This window comes from Macrosteles quadrilineatus, unplaced genomic scaffold, assembly GCF_028750875.1.
Source record: "Macrosteles quadrilineatus isolate MER2022 unplaced genomic scaffold, UCM_ALF_1.0 Scaffold_3__2_contigs__length_128488019, whole genome shotgun sequence".
Lineage (NCBI taxonomy): Eukaryota > Metazoa > Arthropoda > Insecta > Hemiptera > Cicadellidae > Macrosteles > Macrosteles quadrilineatus.
This window is the reverse complement of record NW_026542596.1, coordinates 31882172-31904216: the sequence shown is the minus strand read 5'-3', so window position 1 is coordinate 31904216 and position 22045 is coordinate 31882172. Positions and strand designations below refer to the sequence as shown.

General features: G+C 33.9%; 1 protein-coding gene across 12 annotated transcripts in view; it reads right to left on the bottom strand.

The window, feature by feature from the left end:
- Window positions 1-22045, bottom strand: part of LOC128988590 (heterogeneous nuclear ribonucleoprotein Q-like) — a 50839-nt gene that overhangs the window by 22052 nt on the left and 6742 nt on the right. For 9 of the 12 annotated variants that reach the window (XM_054410002.1, XM_054410003.1, XM_054410007.1 and 6 more), the window contains exons 2-8: window positions 19639-19794; window positions 16874-17130; window positions 16489-16596; window positions 15990-16166; window positions 13557-13692; window positions 11538-11743; window positions 7005-7154 (exon numbers count right to left, since the gene is read on the bottom strand). In XM_054410002.1, coding sequence (XP_054265977.1) covers window positions 7005-7154; window positions 11538-11743; window positions 13557-13692; window positions 15990-16166; window positions 16489-16596; window positions 16874-17130; window positions 19639-19792 — 1188 coding nt within the window. In that variant the 5' untranslated portion in view covers window positions 19793-19794. Of the gene's footprint in view, window positions 1-7004; window positions 7155-11537; window positions 11744-13556; window positions 13693-13875; window positions 14012-15989; window positions 16167-16488; window positions 16597-16873; window positions 17131-19638; window positions 19795-22045 lie in introns of all 12 variants that reach the window. The other 3 variants (XM_054409998.1, XM_054410004.1, XM_054410006.1) reach the window with 2 other exon arrangements.

The following is a 22045-nucleotide window of genomic DNA, read 5'->3' as shown; positions in this document are numbered from 1 at the left end:
CAATTCACTTTTCAAATTGATTTTCCAAATGATTTACTAACAAAGTGAATTGAAAAGTTTCAACAGTCCATTTAACCTCATGAATCCCGGGTATTCAAGTTCATGCTCATTTCCCCAGCCCGGGTATTTGGGGCCTAGCCATACATTACCATCAAACCCTGAACAATAATTATCTTCATCATAATCGTAAGAATTCACTACTGATATACTTGTCATCGCCGAAGTATGACTTAGCCTATTGTACAATCTGTATTTAATGGCCAAATTAAATTAACTTTGATTTATGATTTAGTACCGTATTCACTAATTTCATTATCTTGAAGAGACGTGGTATGCATCCCGGAACGGTGTACTCATTTTTTCAAACAAACTAGCAAACTACGTGATAGACATACAGAAAAACATCAGCTTAGATCAAGATCTAAACATCACTGCAATGAAGTATGTCAAGGTAGCACAAAACAAAATACACTGTGAGAATCATTGTTTTTCCCCAAATAAAATGGTACCAAACATGACATATACTGCACACGGCTGGACATACTTGCACATGGTTAACCGCGGAGCTACTACACATATGCATACAGGGTTAGTTTTAAATGAGTTCCCCCCTTACTTTTTTCTACATTTCTTAAGATATCAAGTCCGGACTACGTCAGATCATTGTAGAGTAGTAAGTACTTCATGTTGACTGGGTATAAATTTTTGGCCGCCATCTTGGATCCGCCATATTGGATACAAAGTTTTTTTTTATGTAAAGGTAGGGTTATGACTAGGGATGGGTCGAAGTCGAATCTCGAATCTCGAATCCACCGAATTTTCGGAAAAAATTCGAATTCGAAATTCGATCGGCGAAATTCGACTTTCGAATTCAAATTTACGGCAAAATCGGAAAGATCGTTATCCGCCAAATGGCGTCGGCGGCAATGAAAACCACGCAATGATGTAGGCTAACTGATAAGACAAGAAATAGAACTTCGTAGGTTACAAAACAAACATTATTTGTTGACAAATATTAGTGGTTTTGAATTTATTACTGTACTTCAATATTACAACACAAAACTATAAAATAAACGAAAACGTCGAAAACATTTTTTGTTTGTATTGTGACGTTGCAAACGGCAAGCAAGAGCTTCAAGAGAAGACAATAACAGTCAGCTGTCGTCAGTCGTCACTCGTCACGAAACCAAACTGAAACCATTCAACTCTACAGTCTACAGAGAGAGAGAGAGAGAGAGAGAGAAGAACAGACTACCTAGGCTAGTAGGACTAATGCCGCCGTCATCGTCGTCGTCTACTTCTTGTTTTCCTTCCACCATGCTTCTTGTCTGTCAACTTTCAATCTAATCTAAACCTCTATCTCAGTCCAAGCACTCCCTCTCCCTCCCTCACGCATATCAATAAAGTATTTGATTTTATCGTCCATTCAAATGCCACTGTTAGTTGTAAAATTTTAACTCACGGAAAACAACTATTTTTAGGCTATTACCACTCTAACCTATAACTATATTTAGTAGAAATTAGAAATTGAAAACATAATTATATCGTTAGCTGAATTACCGCCGTTTCGTTTTAGTACCCATTCATACGCCACTTTTAGTTGATGAAATTATAACTCATTGAAAACAACTATTCCCTAAGATAGAACCATAGATAAAACATACTCCAGATCTAACTGTATACTCAGTAGAAAACAAAATTAAATCTTTTGCCCAATTTCGATACCGCGATACCGGTGTTTCATTTTTATAGATTAAATAAGATTTACTGCAATACAACATGGCACAGCATAGCGACAGAGAGGATACTTAAACCATAGATAAAACATACTCCCCGTTTGGTGGTTTAAACTTAACAACAAAAAATATAGTCACATTATTTATCAGAAGTAAAATAAATCGTCATTATGATAACTGGAGAATAGTATCACGAAGGTTTTATTTTGAGATTCAGATATTGAGATTATAAGCTAAGGTACCCCAGCGGAACATCTTCTAATGACTTGGCAACACTGTGTGTGCACAATCTGGCAACATGGCGGCAAAAGGAAAAAAGTCAGCCGGCTGATGCAGAGGGTTTGTTTAACGGTTTAAGAGAGAGACAAACAACGTAGGGGTGATCATCGATAGGTCAACTATCGATATACCGATAGCATAGTCGCGAAAACATCGATGTTTTTCTCAGTTTTCCCGTCTGCTCTCTGTCCTGCAACAACTAATTAACCTACATCTAATACAATTCAGTCATGGAAGACATCGATTTTTCAATACTTGGCCAAAAACATCGTTCGACAAAAAAGTCAATGTACCAAAAACATCGGTAATCAACCATCGAAGTAAAAAACATCGAACATCGATATAAAAATATCGATGTTTCGAAAACATCGATTATCGATCGTCATCTTGAAAGAAAAGTAAGTAAAACAAAACAAAAGCTTTAGCTAGCTTGCTTCACGCGTTTAGTTTACGTTAACGTTTTCGGTACTGCTTGCTTAAAACTTCTACATTTTTACTGTATTAGTTGAGCTGAATTTTCTATTTTATTTTATTTAGTTTTGTGAGTAACTGTAACTTAGACTTGTATCAGTGTTTTGGTGAATCAGTGACTGTGCGTATGTGAAAATGAGTTCTGAAGTTTGGAAATACTTCACAATAGATAGTGCTAATCCAAACTATGCAAAATGCAATCTCTGCAACAAGTTACTTTCGCGAGGTGGGGCTAGCAAAACTACATCCAACCTGACGAACCATTTAAAGAAAATACATATCATTTCCACATCAACCAAGTAAAGGTACTGGTAGGAATAATGGTAGGCCTAGATCAACCGCTGATATTGACTCCCCCTCCTCATCCTCATCATCCATAACTTCTCCAGCCACAGCCACGAGTACAATAAGGAGTTTTTTTACCAAACCTAATCAAAAAACTAAGCCTAGTTCCACAGTAACTTCAAACCAATGTAGGCCTACAGAGTCCAACCAATTTGATGTAGAAAGTGGTGGAGATGTGATGCAGGTTGAGTTAAATAGTGATTTTGGACCACTAACCATTGAAACTATATCTGATTCTGAAGAAGGCCTAGCAGATCTAACCTCCCCAGCTTCAAATATAATATCACCTCAGTCCACCTCCTCCTGTCCTCTATCCACTCCTGAACCTAGAGAGAGACAATCTTTTACATCTCCACTCGTCCCTAGGACTATTAAACTTCAAGCGACTAGTCAGCCTACTATAGAAGCCTTATATGAAAGGAAATTGAAGTTTAAATCAAATGACCCCAGGGCTACTAAAATTGATTGCTTAATAGCAGAAATGATATGTATTGACCTTCAGCCTATGTCTATAGTTGAAGATAAAGGTTTTTTGAAGCTCTTAAATCATCTCGAGCCAAGGTACCAAGTGCCCTCTAGGAAAACATTTTCCAAAAAGATTATAGTCAAAATGTACAACCGTGTGATGGGCGAGTTGAAGGCAGATCTTTTAGAGGCAAAACACGTGGCCATCACTACCGACATGTGGACGTCTGTTGCCAACTGTGACTTTATGGCATTCACAGTTCATTTTTACAGCAACAGGAGTAAAAAAATGATTCATAAATGTCTGGAATGTGTTCCCTTCCCGGAAATAAGCCATACGGCAGTTAACCTAAGGAACTTCTTAACAATAATTTTCAATGAATGGGGGATTCAAACGAAAGTAGTCGGAGTTGTTCGTGATAACGGACCAGACATTACAGCTGCACTGAATGGTAGTGATTACCAGGCGTACTCCTGTGTAGCGCATACACTGCAGTTGGTAATAAAAGATGGCTGTTTGGACAATCCAAGGATAAGCAATGTTATCAAAAAAGCAAGAAAAGTTGTTGGCAACTTCAAAAAGTCAGCCAAAAACACGAAGGTGCTAAAAACTATCCAGAAACAACTAGAGCTACCCGAGCATAGACTAATTCAAGAGGAGCCAACGAGGTGGAATACGACATACTATATGCTCAAAAGACTCGTTGAGCAAAAAGATGCTCTAATTTTAATATCTGGACGGGCGGACATCAATCTCACAGTGGAACTAACTTCGGATGACTTCAAGACCATGAAAGCGGCTGTTGATATTCTTGAAATCTTCGAAACTGCAACCAGACAAGTCAGCAAGGAAGCTTCTACAATTTCTGAAGTAAGTTATCATTGGTTAGGCTTAGGAAATATTTAGTAATCAAGCTAAGCTAGAAAAATGTGGGAAAGATAAATAGGATTCTAAAAAAAATAACTAGGCCTTTTTTGAAATTATGTTTTATTGATTATAATTTCAGTTGTTATTTATTGTGCCTATTCATCAAATCCTTATCAGATTAAGGTAATGTAAAAACTAAACACATGCAACTTAGTGAAAGTTTGGCCAAACATACATTTGATTACATGAACCTAATAACAATTTTTAACAACAGCATAAAAACCCTTTAGGCATACTCAGACAACTAACTTTAACAACAACATTTTTTGCACTAAACTAAATTGTTATAGGCTACTTACATTAGCCGGGCCACAACCTTTTTGGGTTTGGTTAGGCTAGGTTATGTTTGGTAAATGAGTGAATAAAGACCACACAACTAACTAACCTAGCCGCCGTAGTGTGCTTTGTAAGGTTGTGGTCCGTATAATACGCAAGTACCTAAACTCAAATTGTTTTCCTTATAAAGTTCTAAGCCTATTTTTTTTTTCTTCAGGTAATTCCTCTGATAAACACAATGGAGAATTTCCTGGTCAACATGGATGTTACGGGTTCTGGTCTGATGGGCGTTAAGAATGATATTGTCTCGTCCTTGAAAAGACGATATGCCGATATTGAAACAAATGTCAACTTGGCAGTGGCCACCATACTTGACCCAAGATTTAAAGCAGTTCCTTTCAAGAACAAAGAAGCTTTGGAAGAGGCTAAGTTAAGAATATTGACAGAAATGAGGGATGCGGAAAGTCCAGGATCTTCTAACACATCCGTCGAGCAGGAAGAAACGTCTCACTCTCTGGATGAGTCAAAACAGCTCAACTTTTGGTCCCACTACGCTCAGGCTTTTGCCAATGTAAACCCAATTTCTTCGACAGTTCAGCGTACCTTGGAAAATGAACTTCAGCAGTATTTAGAAGAAGGCCTGATACACCTACAAGGAGAAGAGAAGAGCATATTCGAATATTGGGATATCAGCAGCTCTTTTAGATTAAAACAAGTTGCTATGAAATATTTATGTATACCGCCAGCAACAGTGTTCAGTGAGCGACTCTTCAGCACTGCAGGACTTGTCTGCGACAAGAAGAGGAACCGGCTTGATCCCGAACGGGTTAAGATGCTGGTTTTTTTGAATAAAAATCTTCGTTAGGAGGACTGAGTGAAAGTAGTTGTTTAAAGGAAACGTTATTTTAAGAATTATTTCTCTTATTTAAAATTTGCATTTAATTCGATCCAACTATCAAGATAAAGTAGCTATACTTAAAATAACTTATTGAATATTGATGTGTACATAGGCCTACCATCCAATCCTCACCGCAGTCCTTTTTTTCATCGTTCTTCTAACTTGCTTCTTCATTGTGTGTAGTGTTGTAGGGTGAATGTATGATTTGTGTTTTAGCATTACTTTATGGGAAATATATTTTCTTCCTGATATTCTGAATGTTGTAGTAATGTTGATTTATGAAATATTGTTTGAGCTGTTTTTTAAAGATAGGGAGCGTGTTTATATCTAAGTTTGTTAGGCAAGATGTTGTACAGTTTTAATCCTATGTAATTCATTATTTTTCTGGTTTTTGTTACTTTGTGTTGGTTTGGTTTATATTGTTGTATGTCTTAACCATAACTGATACCTAAGTAGTTGTATGTCTGTCTTATCTTGTTTTTTGTAGGTATAAATAAAATAGGCTTCTTTTTTTACAGTCTCTTGGTCTAGATTTTTATTTTCCCTTTAATTGATACTCATTTATCCATGTATGTAAGTACTGGTAACTGGTATTTTTTCATCGTAGATCAAGATCAGTCAGTGATTGGTCACTCTTATAGTGACAGTTAGGTTAGGTTTGGTTTGGTTAGAAGATTGATTAAACAATAGACTCTTCTTAACTGATCATTTTAAGTTGACTAACAAATAGCACATACACTAGGCTAATCTAACCTAAACGTCTAAATGAGCAGTGCTTCTATTATCACCTAAAATTAAAAGATTATTCTCATTCGACTTTGTACAATTTTATATAGCATTGATAAAGTTCATACTGTTCATAGCCTATATTACATAGGTTACCAAATCTAAAGTAACAGATAAAGTAATAATGAAATGTACTGTATATATGTAGGCCTACAATGAAACTTATTATTTGTATGCATCTAATTTTTATTGTGGCTTTGGCTTATTATCACAAATTAATGCAACATTATTTAATGACTGAGAGAGGAAAAGCTAAAAAAATATGAATCGCCTTAAAAATTCGAAAAATTCGAGATTCGAGATTCGAAAAGACAAAATTCGAATTCGAATTCGAGATTCGAAAATTTCAAATTTTCCCATCACTAGTTATGACCCATCATTTCAAGCTGGAATTTTACGCTGATTACAATGCCACAATTCGTTTTTAAAAATCTTGATCCATTCTATCCACTATTCTATTATTTTATTTAAAATAAAATAAGTAAAATAAGTTTGAAATGATGGGTCACAACTTTACATTTACATTTGAAAAAAAAAACTTTGTATCCAATGACGGATCCAAGATGGCGGCCTAAAAATTTTACCCAGTCAAAATGAAGTACTTACTACTCTACAGAACATTGGACAGTACAGTACAGTACTAAAATAGTAACAAGGGACAGAATCGTGTTTTTAAAATATTCTCATAAAATATCCTCTTTTTTAATTTAATCAATACGTTCGATTTATGATCTGAAACAAATCATGTATAGTTCTTGTAACCACTTATCATGTCTAAACAAAAATTTGTTTAAATCTTATAGCAGTTTAATGTACTTACCGCTACTGCAGAATCACGATCCTCAAAATGAATGAAAGCATAATCTTTAATTTTCTTGACTCTTTCAACTACTCCATAAACTTCAAAGGCCTCTTTAAGTTTCTCTTCTGTACAATCTTGAGTTAAATTTCTAACATACAAGACTTTGACCTGAAATTGTACATAAAATTAATAAGTGGTCTTCTAAAGGTAACTAGGTAGGTACTGAGTACTCTAACACAGACATATTGCTAACAAATGTGTAATTTTACTAAGTGCTTTAAAAGCATTATGTGTTTGAAAATAACATTAAGAAAAAGCCATGATCTAAATACAATGTGTACAAATATTAAGTAGGCCTATGCATCAATTAAGTTAACAATCTTATGGTCAATGACAATGTATGGTATTCAAATTCAAATTTAAATAATCTTTATTTGTTTGTAGTATATAACACATAAATAGTGTCAAATATAGGTATTGGAAAGTAAAAAACAAAGGTTTCTTGGAATTAACAATGCAAAAATTAACATTACTTCCTAAAACTCATCGAAAGAATAAATAGCTTTGTTGATGAGGTACTGCTTCAATTTAATTTTGAATTTTTTGTTGACACCTCATCTGTTATGCTTTTTTGAATGTTGTTACCTATACAATTTATAACCAGCATATTTAGGTTTCTTTTTGAAAAGTTGCACAGCGTGAGAGGTCATTGCGATACAGCCCCGATTTCTGGTGTTATATTCAATATTCATGATTGTTACCGATTAACTCCAATTCCTGAAATATATTTTTTATGGATAAAAAACTGTTTCAAAAACATACATTCCATAAACAGTCATAATGTTTTCTAATTTAAAATAATCTTTAACTGAAGTTCTGGGTTGTAACGAATAACTCTAATGGTTTTTTTTTTTTGCATTTATCAGAGTTTAAGTTTTCTTTAGTAGTGGCACCATACAGAGATAGCACAAATGATATCACTGAATGGATGTAAGAGAAATAAACAACTTTCAGAGATTCTTTTTCACAAATAATTTTCAGCCTAATCAATGCGTAGAGGCCAGAAGAAATTTTAGTGAGCAATTGTTCAACATGGCGGTTCCATTTAACACGTTCAGTGCTGACCACATCGATAATTTGATGTAGAGCGCTCCAACCGGCCTATGTCAATTGATGTAGTTGTGCAATCCCCACTACAATAGTTCAGTATGAGCTCAGCCATTGCCGGGGAACGTTAAAACCGTTGCTAGCCTGAAGCTTAGAATGTGAGCTTTATTTTGGTGTAGATTGGTACAAAAATTTCCTGTAAAATCCCGTCTGACAATGATTTTGTACCATTTTTGGGGATTTTCTCTCTTCAAGCCATATTACAAGGCCACTGACTACTGATCCAGGCAGTGCTGTTACCTTGGGGTGTTTTAGGGAACTACGTCCAATCTTGGGATAACGTAGTACGATCACCGCTGCTCTTTTGTTATTTGTCAGATTGAAATATTTCAATGCCAATTGCGTTCACTGTTACGGGCAGCTACTACAACTATACTAGGATCAAGTTCAGTTAAAGTTACATCTAACGGTTCTAATGATGACACTATGCCTCTAATATTTTGATGGTAAATACTTAAAGCTAATTTGTTTACATTACATTTTGGTTGGGTTGAACTCAAGCTAAAAGACTCTTTTGTTCTGAGTTTGGTCTGGATATATCTGCCTCTATCACATCACTAACCACTGCAATCCCCAGTTTGGCTTTATTCCCCCCCCCCCCCCCCCCCACATCACTCACTGCTAGAGGCTTCAGAGCTGAGGCTTCAGTAGCTTTGTGTGGATTCATTACTGATGTCATGAGTTCCAGGGCTGCTGCAGATGCTATCAGTTTGTGGAGTGGATGACTGGATTTTTGACTCTCACAATACTGTAAATGGGAGTAGACTGTAGAATTCTCTTGCTGCTGTGGATCTTGCAGTTTTGAGGGATCAGAAGGAAGACCATCACGTTGACTCTCCTCGGATGATAGTAAGTTAGTGGGTCTTGTCAGTCGAATTAATTGTTCGAGTCGATGATGAAATTCTTCATGTGACAAACCGTTTCTTAGTTGTCGGAGATTTTTAATATGACACAATAGTAACAGTTGCATTAGTTACCTGCTGAAAGCTTTTTAGATTGGTAATACAGTAGACTCCCTCTAGTTCGGCCACCTCGGGACAGGACCACTGGCCGGACTACAAAATGGCCGAACTAACCGGATGTAGTAGAAACTCAATCATCCGGGTTAATGGGGTGGGAGGGAGACTACAGATAACTGAAAACCACGGTTAATCCAACATAGCCTAAACATAATACCCATAAAACACCTAATACTGTATAAAATGGACGTTAATGTGATAATTAATTTGCATTTTACATAATCAAAATACAAGTAATAGTATATTGCACAATCGTGATATGTTAAGTCATTAACCTTGGTTCAATGATGAAAACTGTAAAATCACGCTGTAAAATGTTTAAAATCACGCTTACTCAAGCAAAACAAAAATTACACAACACTGTACGTACAGCAATAAATCACGTAAAGAACAGAACAACAAAGTCTAATACTGCAAACTACTGCTACCGTAGTTAGCATAGGCTACTACTACATGTTGTTTTAGAAGATACAAATGTGGATAAAAACATTAGATAACTCATAAAACAGCACAAAATCATAGTACCTACTTAGTCTTAAAGATAATAACGACTGTTGTAAAATAGGATAAAGATAACAATGGATCACGTAATACACCGCTTATTCTTTGTCATTGTTCTTCTATTCTTTCTTTGGTTTCTCTTCATCCACACATTCAACGAGTTGCCAGGGTTACTACTAATCACCCAATCACAAACTGTTGTGAGATAGCTAAAGCGCGCAGCAGACAGTTATTTAAGGAGCAGACGATTGTCAGAGCAAGCGGATAGCATGACCTTGAAGCTAACAATGGCTATTTCTTTGTTTTGCTTTAATTGATTTTTGTCAAATAACCCGTGGTGATTCAAAAACAATAATGGGGGAACCTACTGCATATAAAAAATGGTCAGAAATATTTAATTATATAGTGCATTTCAACATATTAGACTGAAAAACAATTTATAAAATGTTCTTGCTATTTTTGAGGTTATGTAAAGTTTACCATAGGTGTAATATTCAACAATTCACCCATAGAAGCACCCGTCAACTAAACTGACAAGAACTTTTTACTTCTAGGGCCGGAAACTAAACATTCAGGTTGAATCCTAAGGTCATTCGCCCGTGACGATGTGACTTGTCACCCTGAGACCGGGCCGGACCATCCGACGGCCGATCCAACCGAAGCCGAACTAGAGGGAGTCTAGTATAAAGTGATAGAGTTCAATCATGTCTCGCACACATCCAATGGGTGAACAAATTAATTGTCTAACACCTTTTCTTTTAAAATCCTGGGTCAAAATTTTAAAAGCTAGTAGGTATAATCAAATATTTTGGGTTTACCGTAGTATTTGCCTTTAGTGATGTATATGAAAGCACCTTCTTGATTTTCTTGTAAAGCTAGGTGTTCAGTTAGACTGTATTTCAAAATGCATAGGGTTGTAAAATATCAAACGGTTTAAGATCATTTTGATAGAACATCAATAAGCATGCAATCCATTGAAATAGATACAAAAGTTGTTTGGGTAGCCGAGTTGTTATAGTGCTCCAAATCTGAAGGTCTCTGGTTCGATTCCAAGCAAGGTCGTTACCAGACCCATATGTAATTGAGCTATCAATTATTAATACTTTTTAATAACAGGTTTACTTTGGATAGATAAGACCAGGGTTTGGACTGTTCCCTTACAAAAAATAAATGTCAATGTTGTAGATAGGTACAGTAAAAAAACTTAAAATATGAAGCAATGTAGCAACACCTTTAATTGTTTATATGTGTATCTGCATGATGACTAAATAGGCCTACGTATAAATAATTAATTCAGGTTTAATTGCATACATTTTCTAAATAAGCTATATAAACTTCAAGCTTCTCAGGAAATTCGGTATGAAAGAAATCTGTAATATTTCATTCAATCTGGCACTAACATATTAACTAAGCCAAGCACGCCTTGGATCAGAATGGCTCGGACATACACTGAGTCTGGAATTGATTTGCCTATGTGTACACGCACGAGGCTTTCACGGTTGGGAGAGGACCATTCGCATCCTCCACCGTCCGGAAGAATATTTCCCTCATCCCGAGGTGCTGTACCAACAACTCATCCGCCTCCGTGTTATCGCAGGTTTTTTTGTTTTGGTTTGGACACTCCTCCTTAACGCCAAGTATTCAGCACAAATACTAGGAGGGAACCATGAAAACAGATCCAGTGTGTGTAGTCTATTAAAAAAGTGTATAACATCCGACCCAGCTAGTCAGTCCACGCTTAGCTATAGTAATTTGTTCAGGAAATAAAAGTTGCGGAGGAATAAAACTAGCAAACTGGAACTGCCATCAAGTACAGTGAATATTTTTTTATTTTACAATTAATATTATTGTTTATTAAACATACCTTGGACATAGTTTCCGAGTCAGGCTCCTCTTGAGGGTCTGCCCAGTCCACAATGATGTCACATCCCCACACTTTAATTCTGCCAGTTCCTAGTCTTCGTTTAGCTAATGAAGCAGCCTTGTGAGATTCATACTCAAGGAAACAAAACCCACGATTTTTCTTTTTGTCATCAGGTGAACTGTAGATGATCACTTCAGTCAGCCCAGCTACAGAAAAATTTTAAACACTCATGAGGATGCAAAACAGAATGCCAAAAATACTTAAGTTGTCTAGCCATTTAACTTGTTCTTAGTTTTCTTTCCCTGCCGTGTTTTTAATTTTTTTATTTGTGTCTACTTTTGTTTTAATGACTTATTTCTGGGGAAGCTCAGCAATATATTTAGACATTTAAAAATTTTAAAGTACAATCTCAAAAAATTTAAAAACTTGCCAAGACAGTCTAAGACCTAACTTTATAATTAGTGATATACAAATTTTAAACCAATTGTTTGGCAGGAATATATTTGATCATGTTCAAGTTTACTGGTGATGAAACAAAAAATAAATTTGTAACAAAAAAAACAACGCATTAAATCAACAATAGTTTTCCTTCAAATATAGCAGAAAACTGGTGTCAGTATTTTACATCTCTTACCAGACATCCATCTTTTAGGCTTTACTTGTATACTTGCAATACAATTACCCTTTATTGTCTTCAAGAAAATTCAGTTTTCATTTTTTGTATCAAGAAAGACAATTTATCGGTTTATATTGTTTTCAACCTCTGTTCCTGCAAGGTAAGTTGGATTTAACAGCTTTTAAAGCTGGATTCCAAAGCCATGCGTCTACAGTAGTATTCTTTCTTCATGCTAGTTACCTTCCATTTTGTTTACAATTTAGAACTAACTGATTATAATAATGACTAAAAATAAATACACAAGTATAAAGATTGATCTAAAACTAGTTTAAGTGCAAACAAGTTATATTCCAAAAATCCTCCAGCTTGGTATTTGCTTTTAATTATAGCTTCCATTATATATATTTTTTAACAATTGTTAAGTATAGCTATTGACAATATTAACTCATAGAAGTCAACTACATAAAACCAATACATTAGTACAAAAACGTTGTAAAAGGAATTTATTTTCTTACTAATAGTGTATATTAAATAGTAAAACAAATACTTGAAACATGTATGTATAAGCAACTTGAATTTACTGTGGATGCAAACTGGGAATCCAATGATTCCAACATAAACATACATAATTGTACCACCTTTTATACTCTACGGAACTGAAACAGATTATTCATTTATTTTGTTTGATTCTGAAATAAAGGGTCTAATAACACATTGTTCTTGGACAAAATTAAGATTATGAATTATTTTTAACATCACAAAAGGATTACTTAATGAGATTGTACTTTAAAATGGACAAGACTTTCCATAGCATGGCATGGTATGGAATGGATCACTCAGAAAGCATAGCATAGGCAAAAAAGTGAGATCATCACTCATAAAGCAAAAATCAAAAGTTATGACATTTCATGCTCAACTTCCCCATATAAAAGCAATTTTAGCAAATACAAGTTGTATCACAAACTATAATCTACCTCTAATTAAGATTTGAAAACCCTCAATAACCTTGATTTTTTATGCTACTGAACGCTAAAAGCCAAAAGAAGAAAGAAGCGATTCATTAAATCAGAATTTAATGAAATCATCCGAATTTAATTCTTTTACTGCTATATTTTCTGATGGTTTCCTTATGGTAAAAATACTTACCTCGTAATAGACGAGCGAGAGCTAAGAAAACTAAATCAATCCTCAAAAGGGTTACATTTTTAAAGTAAAAATAAAATTTACACAGAGCTCTACAGCTCCTTAAAACAAACTCCACCCCACATGCTCACTTTTAGAAACTGCTATTGAGAAATAATAATAAACACAATAATTTAAAATTTAGTACATCCTAAATAACATGTACAAATACTGAATAGACTACAAAATTTAAAGAGTGGGATGATAAGATTTCAACTTACGTGCGTGTTTCGAAAATTCCTCAAAAAGCTCATTCCTGTCACGGTTCTTTGGTATATTTCCCACAAATATGCGGTGATTGTTATAAGAAACTGTAACGCCAATCTTTTTCCCTTTTCGAATTTCGTAATCATTGAGCTGCAAGAACAATGTGAATGGAAATGCCAATTAAAGCGGGCCTGGGGGTGGTAGATGCCTCATGCCCTGTTAGTAACTGTAATGTGGAGGGGGTTGGCTTTTCGCTATCCAGTTGCTACTGTTACTGCGACCAACCCCTTCCACTAAAGTAAATAGCAAATTGATTTTTAGCTTACACTTTACCTGTTAATTTACCAAACTCGTCCAGAATCTCCTCTTTGCCTTTAGACTTTGGAATGTTGCCCACAAAAAGTCGTAGATTTGGTACGCTAATGTTAACTTTCAGATTCTTCCCCGGTTTGATTTCATAATTATCGAGCTGTGGATATAGAAAAAACAAACATGCCAAAGATTTTAGGAATAAAATAAAAAAATTTTGTACTGACGTACAACGTTGATAAAAATTTTGATCACAAAGCTACATCGCCAAACGGGCATGCTTAATTTACTTGCTCAGAGAAATTTCGCAAACCACTGAAACAAAAACGCTTTCCTGAAACATACCTACTCAAAATAAAGCATAATATACAGAAGCTATAAGAAATAAACAATAATTTAAACGATACTACAGAAGATTTTATTGGCGTCTTACAATTGAAAGCAAAGATCAATGGCAGAAAATATAATTGAGCAGGAGCACTGCTGTGATAGAGCCAAACAAGCCACCATCACCAATATGCAGTTCCAGATTTGCTCAGTCGAGCAAAGAGGAGACCTAGGAAACAATTTGCCACTACTAATTAACTACAATTGTATCTACTAACTTACTTCTACAGCTGATAACAAATAAATCACCAATATCATTTTATTATATGGACCAGATGTTTAAATATAAAATTCTTCATCTTCAAAAATTGTGTTGTGAAATAATTAAGATTTCAATCATGTATTCTGTATTTGATTTAGTGGAAGTAAGCTTTTAATTGAAAATTAATAGTAAACATTTTTGGTTCAGGTATATGATAGGCCCACCAACAAATTTGGTAGTTAAGTACAAGAAGCGAGATTAATTCATGTAGGCTAATAAGTATGTTTCAATTTCTTTAGGGCCGGCTCTTAAATATTTTATGTCTTATTCTATCGCAGTATGAGAAGAAGAAGCCACAATCTGTTTGTTGGGTGTAAGCAAGAAGTTTTCTCCTACTTATAGCATATATTTTAGGCATGCAAAAATTCACTAGAAGCGGTTGCCAAGATCAATGGAAATGCCTTTTACAAAGGAACTGGGGATTTGGAACAATGTATTTCAATTTAATTTAATTACACTTTTACTTATAAACTGATTTTGCAAACCTACAGATAGATGACAATTGATAGTGAAAGGTTTGCATTTAATGTTAAGCTTTGATTATGTATGTCTCAACTTATTTAAAATAGAAGAAACTGTTATACAATTTTACGAATGTAGTAACATATTGTTATGTACCTACATATTATTATTCAATAATTTCAAATTTTGTTGTAGAAAATACTGGTTTTTTGTTGAACTAGTGAAAACAAAGGTAATATTGATTTTACAAACAATTAAGATTTTATCGTTCAAGATGAGGTGGGTTTAAAATTATGAAATAAATAGCAAACTTTTTAGTTGCAAATGCTTCCTCTATTCCTAAGAACTTTGAATATATATAGACAATCACCTAACTATACACTCCTTAAAAAGCTTGCATCATATATGTAAATATCATGTAGTCCTGCATGATGTAGGTGGTGTACAAAGAATTATCATTTGAGAATTAGCCCATGGTGATCTTACATGTACATCTTTACATTTGATTTTTTTTTTATGAATAGGTATATCAATTGATATTTACTTAAATGGTATTTTTTTACATTTTAAACATGTTTTAGTTGATAAAACTGAAATAATATCTGGGGCTTATGAGTAGGCCTCTGTTATAAAATGTAATTAACTAATTATATCAAAATAATCATGAACTGAATTAATGTTCACTGTTTTTTTAGCACTATGACCTTATTTGTTGATCACTGATGGTATAGCATGTTTTACAAAATAATATAAAAACTTAGTTCTATAATTCAGGTAACATTAATGATTGGAAATTTAGTTTGCCTCTTTTGTAGTAGTATTATTTAAGTTTTAAAATGTACACAGTACCTAGCTAAAAATATATTTCAGAGGGTTTATTGATACTGACCAGTCTAATCAAAAACGTGTTGTCAAAAAATATAAAGACCTCACTAAAAATGTTTTTTTTTATTTTTAAATTTTAACTAGGCCTACTTTATTCGTTTCCTGCATAAAAATATTGGACCACATCTAGAAATAAACTTACATCTTTTGTTGCTTGCTGGGCTTCATCTTTTGTAGTATAAGTTATAAAGGCATATCCACGGTTTGTTCCAGTCATAGGGTCCATCATCAATCGAAGGTCCCAAATTTTGCCACTTTTTTCAAAAAGGAGAATGAGTTCATCTTCAAACATATCTTTTGGAATTTTCCCACAAAAAACCTGAAAGTATGACATTATAAAGTACCATCCATTATCGAATGGTCACATTTAATTTACGTTTGCACTAGCTACCAACATCAAGTTATGTGTGAACTGCTTTTAACCACCACGACACGGCTTGAATCACACATTGGATTAAAAAGCCACTGCCAAAACTAGACTAAAAAGTCTCAAGCTTATAACAAACCTGTGCCGATTTAGTTATGCCTCACACTCCCTAATAAGTTGACAATATTTTGTAATGGTCTCACAAGAAAAGTGCCAAGAAAAATCCTGCTCACGGAGTAGCCTAAATTGGTTTTGATTATTTTTTTCTACTTACTTCACACCCGTTGCCTGGTGGAGGGCCTTCCCATCCCGGAGGTGGACCACCATATTTTCGTTGACCAGTTGTTACATCCAATGAATAGCCAGTTCTGTCCAAAATTGCCTGATAACATAAAAAGTACATTAGACTAGGTTCAATCTCTTGGTTTGGGATGATTATTACTACGAGATAAATCATATTTAATCATATTGTATAACAACAAAATATAGATTATAATCTTATTGACAATTTTATTTGACAGTTAACATGGGAAATAATGATTTAGTTCATCTCAATAGAGGTCAAAAGTTAAAGTTTTTAATGTAAAAACTCAAATTATTCATATTTGTTAGGATAGTTAAGTTTAAACCTCTTTACGATGGTAGTTTTAACCACTTACCTTGATTTTGTCCTCATCTGGACCTTTAGTAACATTTCCGCCAGACCCAGGTGTTGTGCCTCCAATACCAGAAGTGCTGCCTCCCCTACTTTTTTGCCGATATGTTTTCATTACCCCACAAAGATAAGCCGATTTGTTTGAAACGTGTTCTAAATTTGATTCAAGAAATTGACTGAGAACACTTAATGCACCATCAACAGGGAAATCTCTCAGTGCGTCAAGAGCTCTCTCGTCTAAATCTTCATGTGCTAATTTACCTGTAACAAAGAGGTAAATCATAGGCATACATACATGAAGAAATGTGTTGATTACATTAAGTTAAGTTACTACGAAGTGTTAGTTTTGTTTAAAATTGTCTTCACTTGAGAACGATATGGGTTTAAATAATTTGGTCAGAACAATATTCGTCCAGAAAATGTACACAAGCTAACAAGAGACATCCAACTGAACTCAGGGGAGATACTCCAGTGAAATAGAACTTAGTACTCCTTAACAATTAACCTAAAAGATCCCATTGAATTTGGTTTAAGTCAATCAAACGACCAATGCTTGATGTGGCTGCATTGTTGAAATCAACCAAATCATAATGGACCTAAGTTACAGCATGCATTAATTCAATAAACACTTGCCGGTAGGCTATAGATAGCATAGTCACAATGACTTCACACTGTGCAACGTTGAATGAAACATAAGAAAATGCTATTGCTCACAGGTTCAATAAGTTATTGGAAAAGGAATAAAATTACTAAACACCATCAACAATTTAGAGTAATATTAATGGTTCATCCTTAAATAGGATTTCAAGAAATGTTTCAAGAAATGTGAGTTCAAGCAACACCGTACGGTACTTAAACGTTCCAAGGAAAAATAAAATTTTGATTAGAAGGGCAAGGCTTATTAAAAATTTTTAACTGGGAACAGATGGTCTAAACTTATTCTTAGAGTCTATTAAAAAAATAAAAAAAATAACCTCTAACCATTAGCCTACTACCATTCACAGCCCCGAGTTGTCCAGATTGTTAAATATCTGCATCAAATTAAATAAATAATATATATTAAGAAAGGCAGCAGTATTCACAGTCCATTAAGGTAGCTTTTGTAAAGTATTGAAGCATTTTTTAGAGGGAAACCCCCTTGAATGGTGTATTTCTGGATTTAAAATAATCCCAGACAATTACAGAATCTTTGTAAACCATGCAACAATACCATGTAGTTTACAATCACATTCCCAACTCAGCAATATGAAATGTTTACAAACTGCTGAAATGACTGAGTGGATTAAACAGTCTTTATTTGTGTGGCCTAGAAGTGAACAGATACATAATAGCCGACAGCCTACTCATAAAAATTTACTAATAATTTCAAGTCACTTGGGTAAAATAGTTTTAACCAATACTGGCCTAAAATGTTGATAAGCAATTAGGCAGGGAAGTTTTTAATGATTTATAGCTGATGAAACGTTTAGATGTCACAGTATTCTTTAACTTAACATTTTTTTCCCTGAAAAGTTTAAACAAATATCTACTATTAATTGTACAAATAGCAACCATAAAGTACACAAGGGCAAACACAGTCATATATTTTTCTGTTGTGTTATATTTTGATCAAATATTTATGTTTGAACTACTATGTATTATAGATGAGAATTTTTGAAACCTTTAGATACCTACAATATTAGCTACTTTCAATATAAAACAAGTAAGTACTTTCTTTCCTTGTACTACTTACACACAGGATTCCAACGTTGTTCTTTTCTGGTCTGTTCTTTTAATATTTATTTAATCATCTAAAAAGCGACTAAATTAAATGTTTTTGAAAAAGGGTTGTTTATATACTAAGTCCTATCTATTAACATTAATAAATTCAAACTTTACAAGAAACCTTTCTCAAGTCCATGCAACACATACAAGTCCTATTATCAAATTTGAGCATGCGTATTACTACAACCACACAATTCTCAAGACAAAAATTGAAAATTGAAAGAAAGATTTATCACTAGGGCATTGAAATTTATTAAACATGTTTTAAGCTTCAAGCTTCAAAATTTGGTTTTGTACAGATTAAGTCCTGGAAATTAAAAATATTTTACAAGTAACTTGCTTAAAAAAATACACTCTTTGAAAAGAAATTACTAACAACAATCATAAATATAAGTTTGATATGCCGCAAAAACAAAAACCTTTGATAAACCTGTAGTTTTAATCAACTTGGACGATTTCAAACTTCTTACATGGTATCCTAATACTGTATATCAATGATGATAAATTATCTCAAAAGTTATATTTTGTATTGTTTGAATGATCCTTTTGGTAGATGTTGTGCCAAAAAGCAAACTGTACAATGCCATTGATGCAAAAGTTACAAATAGGCTTTAACATGTATACAAGAAGATAACACAGAGGAGATATACAAAGGGGATAACATGTATCTCTTAATGAAAAAATGAATGCATAGAGGACGCCCAAGGATAAAATGAATTTCCTAATGGTTTTATTACAAATACACACCAATATACCAACAACACGAAGTCAACACCACCTTACTGACTTGGCCATTGTGTTTGAAGGACAGAAGACTACTGAATTGTACAAAATGAAATAAGATTGTGTTAATAATGTATCAAATATGTGCGGTACCTAAATATGAAAGTAGACAAGGAAAGGAAGTTTTCCATATTTATACATTTATTTACTTTCCCCCAGCGTACCTAAGTGACTTGACAGGATGATATGTGAGTGTTGATGCACACTTTGATGAAATCTCACCTGTTTTGTAGATTTCGTCTAATTTTGCAGCTACTGTCTTGTCAAGTCCATAATCAATTAGTTTAGGATAATCCTGGGTCCTTTCAACATTAGAATCGGGTTCGTGTTTGGTGTCTTTGTTCTCATTTGACACTTCCCCATTATTTTCTGCCATTGCTGTAAGAAGTTCAAACATCGCAGTTAACAATGCTACTAGGCCTAAATATATTTAACCGCTAAAATTGTAGAAGCAAGTGAGCCTCATATTTTGTGATTGCAAGAAAAATTTTGTGTCACCGAATGTATTACTAAAAAATAATGTCAATTTAAAATACTGATATGAGTTAGGCCTACGTGACGTACCAAAGATTAAACAATCCCTAATATCTTCAAACCTGCCAACCACAATGACTACCCCAAATCCAGTTTGTATGCAGTGTTTTGTTTAATATTAAGGTGTAGATAAATGTATAAATATAGAGAAAAAACTTCCTAATATCAAAGGAAGGAAAAAATAATAGTACTTCTTTAAAACTAGCTTATTCTAGAGACTAAGTGGTGATCAACATCATTACCTGTTTGAAGTCGAAACTGAAGATAATTTAAGCCTAGATGGAGCTAAAGTAAAAAGGCCAAATATAAAGATAGCCTATATATATATTGCTAAATAAAATATTAATAACAGAACCTTAAACAATTATACGGAACAAGTTAAAATTGTACGTGTTTAAATCCTAATCAAAAACTTTGACTGCAGTAAGCCAGTCTTAGATCTTACAAGGACTCAAAGTTTAGGATAAATACACCAACACCGCAGATTTATTGTTGCGTTGAGAAACCAATTCATAAATATATTCTAAATCTTGTCAAACATTTGGATGCCTAAATAACATAAATCCAATAAAATGCAATTGTTTAAACCTTGTCGCTGTAAGTTAACACATATTTAAGATGCTTTCACGACTTTATTGACTGTTTGTCTATCATAACTTACTAGTACCGGGGGACTGAGCCATGGCTCGGTATAGTCAATGGTAGTTCATTTCGATTGTTACAGCAATTTAAAGGAAACTCTCATTTTTACAACTAATTTTGGTTTTTATTAATTATGTTCCAGTGGAATTTAAATTGATCATGAATACAGCTGTCCAAATTATGTAAACTATAAAAAAGACAATTGCATAACAATTATTATAAAATCTAACCTTTAAATAATAGTAACATTGAGTTGACGCCAGTGCACTCAAACGGCACCAAAACGAAACACTTATCACTCATCACTCATCAGCACTGACTTGCCCTACTTTCCCATATATCGAGTTTTTGTCAGTGTAATATTTGCTGAATAGTTATTGTATGGTAATATAACTGATGCTTATCACTTTGTACTGTATTTTATAATTTGCTAGTATACTGAAGATGGCTTGTTCAAGTTACAAGTCTTTTATTTACTTTTTTCTTGTTATTTTTTTTTCAATAAACTTAGGCAACCCATAAGGCCAAAGTTATTTTTTTTTTAATTTTCAAATGAGTTGTAGAGCGAAGTACAAATTGTCCTATGATATTGGCTGTCATCAATCATGTTTTTAAATTCTACAAGTTCCTAATTACAAAATTTAGTCAAAATCCTTCCGCTGGATTCCGAGATACTATATGTATTACAGTCAGATAGACAAACAGACATTGCTCGTATTAGATAGGATATGTGTACAACTGGCATATTGCTCTGCACCAGAGTCAAGTTAGTTAATATTTTTTGATGTTTTTGTTCAAGTAGGCCTATGTTATGTGTTGCTAATACAAACCATTTGTTGAGGAATATTAAATTGCACAAAGCTTTAAGTTCTGGAATACTAACCAGGGTTGTTTGGCCATCTGGGAAACCAAGAATGAGTATCACACATGAGTTTTTATGACCAGGTAAAAGTCTGTGAAGTTTGGCCTACATGAATACCGTAAGGATCCGGGAAATTTGGAATAATCGCTAATAGGCAATGTTTGAACGTTTACATACATTAACAGCTATCCATTGGAAGGTCGTTTTAAGGTAAGCAAAAAAAAAACCAATTTCCCTCGGGCATAATAGAATATTTGCCACTTCCTGTGTGCCAAAACTATCTTCTTGCTTGCTAAACGTTAACTTCTCCAAAGAAAAGGTTATGAGTAAATAATTGTTTTGTCACTTCCATGAATAAGACTTGGGTACTTAGGTTACTACTTACTAACTTACTAGCTACTCGTCTCAACATATAAGTTAACAGTTATTTTAATAAATTAATCCTAGCCATGTTCAAGATCTAATTAATATTAGGTAAAATGTGCAATATTAGTTACTAAATGAGTTTCAATTTAAAAAATTATTCATGATATTCAGTTATTTATAAAATCTCCTTCCATTTATATGACATCAAGATATTATAATTAAGTT